General features: G+C 46.5%; 1 protein-coding gene across 2 annotated transcripts in view; it reads right to left on the reverse strand.

Moving 5' to 3' along the window:
• RNF43 (ring finger protein 43) overlaps nt 1-11,250 on the reverse strand; it is a 60,304-nt gene extending 49,054 nt beyond the window's left edge. For both annotated transcript variants that reach the window (XR_009489135.1, XM_059865662.1), the window contains exon 1: nt 9,687-11,250. Coding sequence is in view for 1 of the 2 variants with exons in the window: in XM_059865662.1 (XP_059721645.1) it covers nt 9,687-9,923 (237 nt within the window). In the remaining variant the exon portion in view is untranslated. The remainder of the gene's footprint in view (nt 1-9,686) is intronic.
• Between the last annotated feature and the right edge of the window lie 2,084 nt (nt 11,251-13,334).

A 13,334-nucleotide genomic window follows, 5' to 3' on the forward strand; every position in this document is an offset into this window, starting at 1 on the left:
GCATTACCATTTTCAAGTTATTTCTCCTCTCTTCACTGTCTTCACATATTTTTAAGCTGCTCCTCTTTTTTCTAATTTTATCAAATTTCTTGTTTTCCAGGATGCTTTTATATACTTTCTTACTCTTATGTTCAGAAATCCTGATAGGCTTTTTTCATTTTTCAAGTATTTCTTGAGAGGTACATTTTATCTTCATTGTTACTATAGTGTCCCCAAACACTTTGATGCAAAGGATGTAACTCCTGGTTGCCCTCTCAGATTCTTTTGAATGACCTTACTTGATTTCATGTCACCCTTTTCTAAATTAAAACACAGCTGTGGACGTTTTTTGGCCTCTTAACATCTCATCAGGAATAAAGTACATGATTGTCACTGTCCCAGAGTGGCTTTTCAGGAGCAGGATTTCGAATGAGGATTTGGAAAAGGCCAATGCCAGCATAGCATTCCCCAGTTTGTTCTGTGGAGAAAGCAACCACGAAAGAGGCAGCCAGAGAAGGAGCAGAAAGAAAAGAGCTGCCACCAACTCAGGCCACAACCAGGTGCAACTGCCAGAAATAATGAAATGGTGGTTTCTCAACCAAAACCCAACACAAGTTGTTTGATGATCTTTTTTAACATAAGGTCTGCATGTTGTAGAAGCATGCGGGGTTCGTCCATGACTCAAATCTGACGTACTTTGCTCATGGAGAAGTTGGGCAAAGTTTACAAACAGCAGCTTTGGGTCCCCTGGAGTGACAAAAGAGAGGTCAGAGGTCCTCTTAAGGAGGTAATAGAAAGACCAGTCTTCCCTCTGAGGAGAGCAAAGTGTTGGAAGGAAATGCTGACAGGCAACAGCCTAAACCCTTCTGTGAGCTGCTACCAAACAAGAACAACGCACAGAGAAAAGCAACGAGAGTAACCATTATTCTAAGCAAGATGAAAATTATAGAAGATTAAAAAAAGACATTTGAGAGAGCTGATGAGAAAAAAAAAATCTGAGTAGGACTATATGGCCTGAGGCATGTTATGTGAATGAGGCCAGCTGAAACAGAGGATTATGGGGAGGACAGTGGCATTTTGGTGGCCCCAGGGAAATGTCTGGAGACAAGTCTCCAGCACTGACACTCAGGGACAATGTGGACCCACAGCATGGCTGCAGGAGTACCATCCAACAGGACACTTAGAGAACAAAGGAACAGCAGAGGTACAGCATCACAAGCAGAAGAAGAGGAACCCTTATCTCTTCAGGATCTTGGGGAGGTTCCACTTATTTTAGAATAGAACTGTCTTAGTAAATAAAAAGTTATTCAGATCATTTTGCAAGGAACAGGACTCAGGACTGGAGCAGTAACACAAACACAAACGCAATCTCTCTTACTACTCTAAAAAGTAGTCAAGGCTGGGTTTCTGGAGCTGTATCTCTACACTGGATGGTTGTGTAAAGAGACCAACTTGCAAGATTTAACGTCTGATTCCAACCGACGCACAGGGAGCTACAGGAATCATCACAATTCACTCTCTTATTTGACTTTCATATCCTTAGAAATGTTCCCCGTATTTAAACAATCTGAAAGTAGCGTTTTGGTGCGAGATCCTGCACAAAATTCATCTAATGAGAGAGCCAGTGTTCTCCACTCACTCCCTAGAACTTGTTTCTTCTGCTCTGCCATGTGGCCATCACCACATACCCTTTCTAGACACTGTGCCTGCTCTGCTCTGTTTTTCAGCTTGTTAGCCTTTGTAAGGAGAACTGTTTCACATCTCTAACAGGACTGGAGTGCTGCTCATTTTTCACATCTGGATCAACTCAATCCCAGGGTCATTCTCCTGAGTTTTTGCAATGGACATGTCCCTCCTACAGTTTGGCACCAACAGTGCTGCCCAACGCACGCCCCGTGGAAACACAGCTGCTGAGGAGCTTTGGAAGTAGGAAGTTGAAATCTACCCTTTCATGTAATTTTGAACAAGAATTCACATACCTTTTACCAAAACAAAGCACATTTAATCACCAAACTGCTTTACTTTACATTCAGAAGTAACAAGTCATAACCAAATTCAGTCAAAAGCTTTTGATTTGTTTCACAGAGTTTATGGCCAGAGGAATTTATTCAACTCCCCAGTCAGGACTGCTGTGTTTGACAATCCAGTACATCTCTGCTACTACCCTGATGCTGAGCACAGTAATAAGCATTAGATTAACCCATTTGATCACTGGAGACCAAATTACTGAGATGGAGAACAAAAGAGCGATCAAAGGGCCACTAATGCCCTTAACCAGACCCTTCAGGGATGGGGAAGTGACGAGGTGAGAATACATCCGTTGATTTAGGCAGATGATTCAGATCTCAACATGCACAGAAAGAGGATACACACCCAAAATTTTAGATAATTTGAATGGGGTGGCTGCAGGGGGGAAGAGAGTCTTCCACAGAATTCTGGCAGCACAGGAGTAACCCATACAACCTAAGAACATTCAAACCAATCTTCTCTCTACTGCCTTTGAACACTGACCTACATGTTTAAGTGCCTTGTTCTGAATTAAGGCCAATCCTTGATGCTCCTAAAAACAAGATGAAAAGGTCCCAAGACAACTCTTGGCCAACTCCCGCCTGAGCCATGCTGGCAGCAGGCCCAGAGCTCCAAAGCATGAGATGTGATTACAATTCCTTAATGCAGCCTGAAAGTGTTGTGGGCAAATGAAAGGCTGTGCAGCGCTTCCTGTTCTTTACAGTCAGGGAAATAAGGGGAAAAATAAACAGATATTAAAACTAAGTCATAAATCACGGAACTCAAAGACAGAAAAAGAGACCACCATGACCATCCACACCACTTCTGTCTACTTTACACCTGTCCTGCTGCAGCCAAGAGCGAGACCTTGAATGGAGGGAAGACCAAAAGGGTAATAAAATATGAATGTGCATTACTGAAGCGTGATATATTCCTTTGTATTGAGATTAATTTTATATTTCTGATTTGTTTATAACCAAAAATTTCACTTATCTGACCCTTGGCAATCCCTGCAACATAGACTGTTGATGATACTGAAGATGATAGACCTGAAGGTCAAACTACACTGCACATTTCCCATTGTACTTACTTATTCCTTTTCTCAGTTTAGGTTAAAACTTGCTTGTTTTCATACTACGACTTTTGAGCAAAGTCCACAGAAAACTTTTAGGTAAGCTTGTGAACATTTTAGGTTTTTAGGCATGTTTTTGGCATGTTTCACTGCATGGAAAGCCACTGAGATATATTAAATAAAAAGGCATGTCAATTTTTGTCCAAAATCCAGTCTGATACAACAGAGCCCTCTTTGATCATACTGAGTTGGTGCTGTATTATTTTGACAATTCTGAAGGTTTTTGTTTTAAAATAATAAATTCACATGCAGCTCAGAACAGCCTTCATCAATAGGAAATGCTCACCAAAGTTTCACTTGATGGAGGCACAGAAAAAAATTCCTCTTATGGTTCAGAACCATTCTACCACAAATTCAGCCTGGCTGCAGCCTGCAAGCATCACAGGGGCCTGTTTCCCTTCTCCTGTAATCTCACCCCTCTGCCAGCTTATCTTTGGGAAATGTCCACTTGTTCCCTGGATGTATTCCAGGGCCTGTGCATGGCCAGATGTCCTCTATTGACTGTCACTCACTCCAGCCCTGTGGGCTCAGTCTCCTGACCACAGATCTTTGCTCTGGTCCAGTCGTGAGTCTCCAGAACTGTCATTTTTTTAGTACTGAAAATCTTCAGTTCAAGACGGATCTGTGCCCACCATTATAAATAATTCAACTACAACTGCAACCAGCACCAGATGGTGCACTGGGAAGCTGGGAGATTTAAGTTTAAAGTCTTTTAAAGTCCTTAAGCAAGGAACAGTTCCCTGTCACATGTTTTCTGGGTGAGGAAAGGAGAAGACACACCATGGAAAGCTCCAGCTCAGCCGCTGTATACACTCAAGAGAGTGGTGAAGATTCAGAAGCAGCCTCTGAGATCAACCTCTTCTAGGAGCCAACTCTGAGATTCCCACTCTGCATCCGGATTTTAATGGCTTGCTTTCCAGTTACATTTAAATCCTGCACCAACACTGAACTAATCCACACTGTGGGTTACACTGGACTCTGATACTCTATGTCCAATTTCTAAGAGATCTGTTTGGGCCAAATGGTTTCTTCAACACTACTGATGTCACTGTGTTGGGTGACTACAGCCTTTTTGAGTCACTGCTTTGTGTGTTCCCCAAGACAGCTTTCATAGAATCACAGGATAGTTTGGGCTGGGAGGGACCTTGATGCTCAGCATGTTCCACCCCCTGCCATCTGCAGGGACACCTTCCACTGTCCCAGGTTGCTCCAAGGCCCCTACAACCTAGCCTTGGACATTTCCAGGGATTCAGGGCAGCCATAGCTTCCCTGTGGCTGTGAAGGGCTCCCCACCCTCACAGGGAAGAACTTTCTCCTAATATCTAATCTAAACCGGCTGTCTTTTGGATTGAATCCATTCCCCCTTGTCCTGTCTCTCCCTGTAAATAGTCTCTCTCCATCTTCCTTGTCAGCTCCTTCAGGTACTGGAAGGCCATGATCAGGTAACCCTGGAACTTCTTTTTTCCAGGCAAAACAATTCTAAATGTCTTAGCCTTTCCTGAGCAGAGTCTATGCGCCATGTAAAAAAGTGGGTTATTTTCCTCTGTAGGACCCATTCATCTCAGTGTTTCGGTGTGATTTCCTGTTAATGGTTTGTGTCAGAGTAACACTTTTTGGTACTTAGGCACCCATTTTTATTGTGCTGCAGTCAGGCCAAGTGGCTCCATTATTGCTGGTTCTGAGGCAGTTCTTGCACATTACTTAACGCTAAGTCAAGTCTGTGTACACGAGTACAAGCTGTTCCAAGAGGCAGAAACTGCTCCTTTGAACTGCCTCGTATTGTGCTATCTGACCAGTTTATTCACACGTAATTTAAGTCCCCATAATAATTTAGTTCAACTTTCCCACTTCTCTGTCAACATTATGCACTCAACATGCTTTTGTTGATGCAGGAGCTGGGAGTATAGAAGATACTAAGGTATTTACTTCGGGATGGGTTGGGAGTGTAAACCTCTGTGAGCACTGAAGGAGGTGATTCCAATTCCAACTACATGTGACTTGCAACACTGGGAACACTCTCCATTGTCCAGGGTGATCCCATAAGGTTCACTGCAGCAATTCCACAGGATAATTATCACCATTGTTCTGAACACCACACTCCTCCTCTAACTGGATCTGTGATTGATTTTCTCGTTCTGAATGGTACATGCCACCTAAAAAAATGGCGATTCCGGCTCCTCCTCCAATTCTCATTCAATACATCCTAAATAGATAGATTTGAATGTTTTTTAAATAATTTATTTTTCAGGGACGAGAAGAGGAAGGAGGATAATCCTTGGTTTAGAGGTTCAGAGCCTTTAGGGAGTTTTTTCTGTGGGTTTCTTCAATTTTGTTTTTATTTTTCTCAGGTGTTTTCCTTCAGTGATAAGTTAAAACAATGCACTCCGCTGGTAAGTGAAAGCTGACTTTCTCCTACAATCCCCTCATTATGAAACTGCTGAGTTTGTCCAGAAATGGAATAAAGTACTGTGAGACTTGCAATGAAATAATGTTGGATGTTGGGAAAACTAGTTCTATACACTGCCTTCTCAGTGAGACTGTGCCACTGTCCCACATATGCACTGGAATTTTCTACTTGTCAGCATGTGAAGGGATTGGAACTGCTGATCACTTTGCCCTCCCTGTAGTGATGTGAGGTTATCCATCTCTTTTTAAATATTATTAATAGGGACTCTTCCCAAACTTTTAACACTTTTTCTCAAATACCCTAGAACTAGAGACTGTACCAACCCCTGCCACTCTGCAGGGAATAAAGGAATCATCTTTTCCCCTGTGTATAAGATGGGGATTATACACACTCAGAGTGAGTATAACTGTAGTGCTCAGTTTTAATAATGCATCCTTGAATCTTGATCATCCTTGAACTGTCCTAAACAAGACTGTAAGTGATGAACTATATCTCAAATAAAAAGGGGTTATTTTCTTCCACAATTAGATTTGCACATGTTGTAATTCAAATTAGAAAAATCTTCTTGCAACTCTCTCCAGTGACTGTCTCCGTTTATTTCCAAGACATTCCTTATTTTCCTATTCTCCTTCAAACCAACATCTACTCACTCCAGTACCAAGTGGAGACTGAGTCAAGGGCAAGAAGGAAACAAGATTTATTCCTCAAAAATCAGTCAATAGAGCAGCAGAAGTATCAAAAAAAGAAGACTAAAAATCTCTATAACAATGGGAGTTAATTGGCAGCCACAGGAATTGCAATTCTGAGGGCATGTCAAATCCTGAGCTGCTCATGGATTGTTCATTGTTGGTAAGTTCCAAATTTGTTCCTTCCAACCTACTTGTCTAAAAGCTTTGGTTACTCCATCTGTAATAAAGGGCCAGGTTTTGACTTCCATGGAACCTTTAACAGGAGCTCAGGCTCCTACAGTGGCCTAGCAGAGATCACAAAATCCCAGACTGGTTTGAGTTGGAAGGGATCCTAAAACTCATCCAGCTCACCCCGTGCCATGGCAGGGACACCTTCCACTTTCCCAGGGTGCTCAGTCCACCCTGGCCTTGGACACTGCCAGGGGCAATCACAGCTTCTCTGGGCAACTTGTGCCAGGGCCTCACCACCCTCACAGGGAAGGACTCCTTCCCAATTCAAACTTCCAAACCCAAATTTCCAGTTTGGAAACTGCCAATGAGTTCCACAGGTTCTTCCCATGTCCAGCAAGAGTTAATGCTCAGAGCTCCCTGAACAAGCTGGAGCACTGCACAAGCCTGGAGATGATTTCTGCAAGAAGTCTGAGGTGTTGGTTTTTTGACCTATAAAGGCTTAAGTGTCTCTGCCTGCTTGAGAAATTCCTCTCCCTTTGCATCACACAGCAGCAGCAGCAGCATTGGAGTGCCAGAGGAACACTGCTGGCTTACACTGGCAGGGCTGGCGGCTACCTGGCATCTTCCTGCTTGCCCACTGGGCAAGCAACACTGGGCAACAATAGAAATACAGAGATTTCCCACAAAACCACTCACAGGGGCAAAGGCTGTGAGGGGGAATTCAACACTGGTGCTCTTTTATTGTACGTAAAGAGGATATTGCTAAAGTTGGTTTTTAAGATGTAACACACCACAGTCAAAGTCCATTTCTCTAGATCATCCTGGAAAATAGGGCAAGGAGAAACGAAACCAGGAAAACATTCTGGTAGAAGTACCTTTGGTGAGGCTCCATCACTTTCATGCAGGATTTTCTGCATTAAATTAAGAATGCACTTCTAAAAATATATTGACGAGAGCACTATGAAGATAATTATAAGTCATAATAAAGAGAACCTGACTTGCCTCCAGGGCCAACTCTGTACCACTGATCCCTGGGCAATCCTATTCCACCTCTGAAAGAAGAGAGCATTGCTTTGGAAACAGGACTGGGCCATCCATGCCTCTCTTCCAAGCTAAGTTCTGCAGTTGGTGTTCTCCTGGACAGGCTGACTGCACCTTACAGAGTCTGATATAACAAACACCTATCCAAAAATGCTGTAAAAACACCACTTCTTGACTCAATAACTGTAAATGTACCATGTTATGTTCCTACACTACATTTGGAGAAGCAGTTGTGCAGGTATGCATGCACAGCCATAAGTTTATTTATTAAGTAGGAGTTCCAGTGACATCAAAGTTCAGCGTGTGACCTAAAGTTTTTGCAAGATTGGGATGTTGACAACCATGTGCAAAATGAGACGTCCCAATAAAGCCTGAATCTGGTCTGTTTAATATCCCACTATTTAAAAGCAAACTACAAAGTATACATCCCACTAATTTACTTCTTTTGTACCTGGAGAATTACATCTCCATTTCCCATTTTTTCTTTCCAGAGGTAAGAACCCACTGCAGAATCAGGACCCGAACAATTCTAAACGTCATTTTATAGGCCAAGTTTCAATATTTAGCAGCAGAATTAGAAACCACAGCATGAGATCTGCAGGAGAGGTCACAGGTACACTTGGCTAAGCCCTCCCAGAGCACAGTGCCTGGCACCAGGCAAACATCCTGCTGCAGGAGGCACAGCCTGACCCCCTGTCTCAGTGCTGCCAGCTAAAACTTCCCGCACTGGATCCAGTGGGATGTGGAGTGGGAGCTCACCTGAGCACACAGAGTGGCAGAGTCAAGGCCTGAAAACACATGCAGGGCAGGTCAGTGTCAGTTGTGCCCAAACTCAACAGGCTGGATTAGAGTTTCCCCAGCCCTCTCCATTTGGAGGATGACTTTTAAAAGATGAAACTGGACACCATTCACAGCTTTTTATTCCAAACACCTGGTTGGTACTGCTGTGATGGCACAGATGGCACAAAATTCCCACTTGGTATTGCTGCATTGGTTAGAAACCTCCACACATCCCTCAGGAGAGGTTATCATCCTCGCATTTCCAAAAGGTCCTACTCTATACTTTGTGCTCGGTTGCAACACCACTGTAGCTTTAGTAAGGAATAAATATTGACTTTCCTGGACATTGCCTCACAACAGAAGAGAACCTTGAGTGCATTTGTCTCAGATTTCTTTTTAGCCCGGTAATATAATTTTATAGCAGAGATTTCATTCTGAGGAGTTCAAAAGGCATGGAAAAGCAGGCTTCATTCATGTCACAAATTGTCCATGTTCACTTTCAGACAGGTGGCCACGTTCTAAAGCTGGCTCAACTGTCCTTCTCAAACTACACAAAATTTATTACTTTTATTTACATTTTCAGACTAAATGTAATTAAGATTTCAACATACCCCATTTGGAAAGGTCTGGAAAAGTCCAGGAGAAAATTAAGACTTAATATTAATGCAGACTATTTTGTAATTTTTTTTTTTTTGTTCTCAAGAATAAAGCACACAACTGCCAAGCAGATGAGCCACAGAATGGAGAGAATGCACACCAGGTCTCAGGAAACTGAACTCCAAACTCAGTGTGTGCAGGAGATGAGTCTGTTCAGTGAATGGCTCAGCTCTGGCTGTGCAGCACATGTACCTCCTGCCCAGGTGTGGAGATACCTGTGGCCTTAATAGATTATCCTTAATAAAGGTCAGAGAACATCAGTAATTCATCTATAAAAATACCTGGTGGTGACACCACTGGAGTTCCTGCATAGGTAACATTCACCCTTTAGGTACAAGCAACAACGAGCAGGGCCAGGGATTCTGGTAGGCACAGCCACGATGGGATGCAGGGCTGAAACAGAGCCCTGACCTCGGCAGAGTGTGTGGAAAACCTCATGAATTTCAGAGAAAAAAATGCTAATCCTGCCTTCTGTCAGATGTTTCACATCCCGACTTGTGACTTGACACACTCAGCTTTATAACATCAATTAAGATACGAAATAATCTCTATGGAATCAGCCGACCACATCCACAATTCAGCAGTAATCAGGCGCAGCCACAGCTCGGCCCCGAAGGAAGGCTCAGCCCTTTGCACGATGCCGTCACCTCGGCCCCTGTGACCAAAACCCGCGGGACCAGCGCACGGAGCGCGCTACAAATCCACGCCGGGACACGGAACCCAAGGCACCGCTCGGGGAGCCGAGGCAGCCAGGAGGGAAAAGGGGACTGGCTGGGGCGGGTGGCGAGGCCGCCGGAACGCGACCAGGCACCGCTGCATTTACCTGGAGCAGTTTCCCTTCGGCCGGAGTCACCTCGGCGACGTTGGCGAACTCCCCTTCCAGGATGATGGGATCCACTTTGAGCGGGATGACCCTGATGATGGCTTTCTGCGCCGCCGCCCGCTCCGACTCCACGGCCGCCGCCAGCGCCAGCCCGGTGTGGCCCAGTCCTGCCTGCAGGGTCGCCATGAGCAGCCAAGGCCAGAGGACAGCCAGCTGCACCTGGGGGCCAGCACTCATGCTACCAGCAGCGGGCTCCGGCCGCTCATACCGCTCGGGAACGCGTCCTCACGGCGGCGGGCCCGGCCCGCGGCACCGCTCCCGGGCTCCGAGCCGGCTGCGGACAGACCCAGGGGCCGCAGAGCGGGGCTCGGTCACCGCCAGCGCGGCTCCCCGGCGACGCCGGCTCTCGCCATCGCCGCTCCTCTTGCCCCGTGCCACGTGCTCAGAGGCCGCCGGGAGCTCGGAGGCATATTTTAAACAAACAAACAGGAAAAAAAAAATCCTAAATTGTGAGTCTCTCCTCCGGCAGATAAATCCAGAAGGATCAGTGAAACAGGTTGCAAGCAAGAAGTCAGTCTGGGTGCACAGGGAGCATTAGGAATTCCTCGGTCCCACCGAGATGAGGCACGGGGAGGGGTCCCCGCGGATGTGGAGGCCTCCTGTCTCCTGGTCAAGAGTTATGAAGACCCACAGCTTCAAAACATCCATCCCAAATACCCTCGAGAGACACCTCACCTTCTTGATATCATTTCCCATAGCATATGCACAACTTGAATGTTATCTGCACTTATTTGTATCCCTCTCAGAAATTAGGCAGGCAGTATTCCTTGAATTTACGGTGATAAGAAAGCTTGCTCCAATACTGTTCCCTTCCAAACGAAGATGATCCCTTCCATCTTCCTCATGCCAGAAGTGCTTCATCAAGTTTGGAGATCGGCTTTACTTTTCCCTTAGAAATCCATGTTCACAGTCTGACAACGCGTAGAGTTCTCAAATATAATTAATAGAACACAGAGCTCCTCTTCATGGCTGGAAGTTCCCAGGAAATAAAAAGGCCCCCAAACACTGCCAAAGTTTAGTCGCGAAGCTCAACAGGTATCAGACAGAAAGTTACGGCGTATCTGGTTTCTCTCGCACTATTTCTGTGCGTGCCCCAGTTCCGGTATGACCACTTCCAAGCACACGTTAAGAAGATCCTGACTCAAGGCCCCACAAAATAAAATAGAAAGCTCCACGGTCTGCCCAAAGGTCACATGAAACGCATCGACTTCGATTAAACTGAAGCTCCAGTGATCGTATGGCTCTGGAAAGAAAAAGGTATACAAGAAAAAAAAAAACTTTGCAAACCTGTAAGGCAGTAAGCCTGCTGGAGTCCGCAGGGGCCGGGCCGGGAGGGAATCCTGCTGTAAATCCCAGTTATTTCCAGTAGCTTAACAAAACCGTGTGGCTCTGATGATGTTTGGGTTCGGTCTTTAAAAAAATAGAATTGGAGTTTCTAACCAAAAAAAGAATTTAAAAAAGAGGAATAAGAGGAATACTCTCTCTCGCACACACGGTGCAGGCAGGTAGGTAAAAGCGGAGCTCCACAGCCCGAAAAAGGATCGAGGGAGATCAAAGGGAGAAAATTACAGCAGACAGAGAGCTCCCGAGGCAGGCATGGCTGAAAGTGAAGTCTCCGCATGTAATCGCCCGACCTGCGCCAGCACCCCCGCGCGCTCCGGGAAGGTTTCCAAAGCGCGGCGTCCCCGCAGCGGAGGCGGGCACCGGCCGTGCCGGCAGCGAGCGCGGACGGCGAGCAGAGCTGGGACATGGGTAGCGACCCGGCGGCGGAGCCGCTGCCGGGGGCGCGGGCGGCGGGGCGGGGGCCGGAGCGCGGTTCTGGCAGCAGCGGCGGAAGGTCCCGGCGGGCGGGCGGGGGAGCCCCGGGCCGGCCGGGCGCTCGTACCTGCGGACATGGGCGGGTGGAGCAGCCGAGCCGCCGCCCCCGGCCGGGCCGCGGGCTCCCCCTCCCGCCCCGCCGCCCGCCTGCAGCGCGTGGGCCCGCGCGGGCGGGAGACACCCGGCCGGGCTCGGCCCGCCGCGGCTCCGGGCCGGCCGCGCTGCCCCGCGGGGCGCTGCCCATCGCCCCCGCGCTCCGGCTCGGGCTCGGGGAGGTTCCAGGTCGGGCTGATGTCAGAGGTCTGGAGTTCCGCCGCTCGGGCTCCGCGCGGAGGTGGAGGATGCTGCGGGCCGGAGCCGCGGGCTCGGGCCGGAGCGAGGATGTGGGAGGGCACTGGGGAACCCACCGGGAACACCGCGGACCGGGACCCGCAGCGGGCCGGGGGTCGCACCCGCTGCTCCTGGAAAAGGGGCCCCAGGAAAGCGAACTAGTCAGCAAGCAGGGTTGTGACACCGCTGGAGTCACTCACGGAAATGAATAAATGATGCCAACGAGGAGTCGGTCCCCTCTTTTGTAAGCTTGTCGCTGTGCTGAGAGTTATTTGTCGTGACAGCCAACAACTACTGAAACACGAAGCATGTTTTCAACTACAACACTCGATCATCTGCAATTTAAAACACAGAGAAAATGCAACTCAGCACCCATTTCTATTAAAAAAATTACTGCAGTTTCAGTATAAAAGGTCAAGTTATGTATGTAAATATCTATATACTTACCTAAATATCAATACACCTATGAAATATCAATATCTCTACAACTATATACATATAACTATATATGTACATCTAACTATATACACATATAACTATACACATATATCAATATAACTATATATAAAAACATAACTATCCTATAACTATAGACATATATATAACTATAGCTACATACACATATATAAATATAGCTGTGCACATATATAAATATAACTATATACATAGGGAGCCCAGCTGGCAGCTGCTGCACATTTTCACATGCTCTCTCTTGTTCCTTCCTTTCCAAAGCACCCCCACTTGAAAGGCACATCTGCCAACAGATGGAGATCTAGGAAGAAGCGGGAATGCTGAGTAAATCTGGGGCCTTGTGTGTGTCCCCTGGCACACACATGGCGGGTGTGCTCCTATCAGGGACTAAAAAATACAGCTCCAACTTGGGAATTTGAGGCCTGCAGTTCAAAGTACAGGAATCCTTCTAGTTCTTCAAGCTTTAAATATAAAACAACAACAACAAAACAAATTACCAGCAAAATCCTCCCATGCTCCAAGATCTTTGCCTTCCCTTCCATGAATGCCAGCTGCCCACCGTTAATTAATCTAAAGGCTGGCAGGACCTGCAGGAATGTCTCACATGGGACACACACACCTTCCCTGATCCATGGAGGGCTCAACTGCCTCAGCATTGCTAAGGCTGGTGCTAAGATCCTACAGAAAACTCGAGGTGTGACAAAGAGCACAAACAAGAGGCTATTTGTTTTGGGTTTTTTTTGTAAATTACCCTAATTTGGGGCAATGTGAGGATATTTCCAATGTCTGGTCAAGAAAGTGAACACGCGCCCTTAAGTCCCCACAGTAGCCCTGGGAATAGCACCCAGGAGAGCTTTAATCTCTCAGCAGAGACATTCACATCTGAGGCAAAGAGCTGCAGCCCTTGTTCTTTCTCTGTACTGACAAAGACACCTCATTCTTCCTTAAATGTTTCAAACTGATGGGCGT

Source organism: Haemorhous mexicanus, chromosome 22 (genome assembly GCF_027477595.1).
Source record: "Haemorhous mexicanus isolate bHaeMex1 chromosome 22, bHaeMex1.pri, whole genome shotgun sequence".
NCBI lineage: Eukaryota > Metazoa > Chordata > Aves > Passeriformes > Fringillidae > Haemorhous > Haemorhous mexicanus.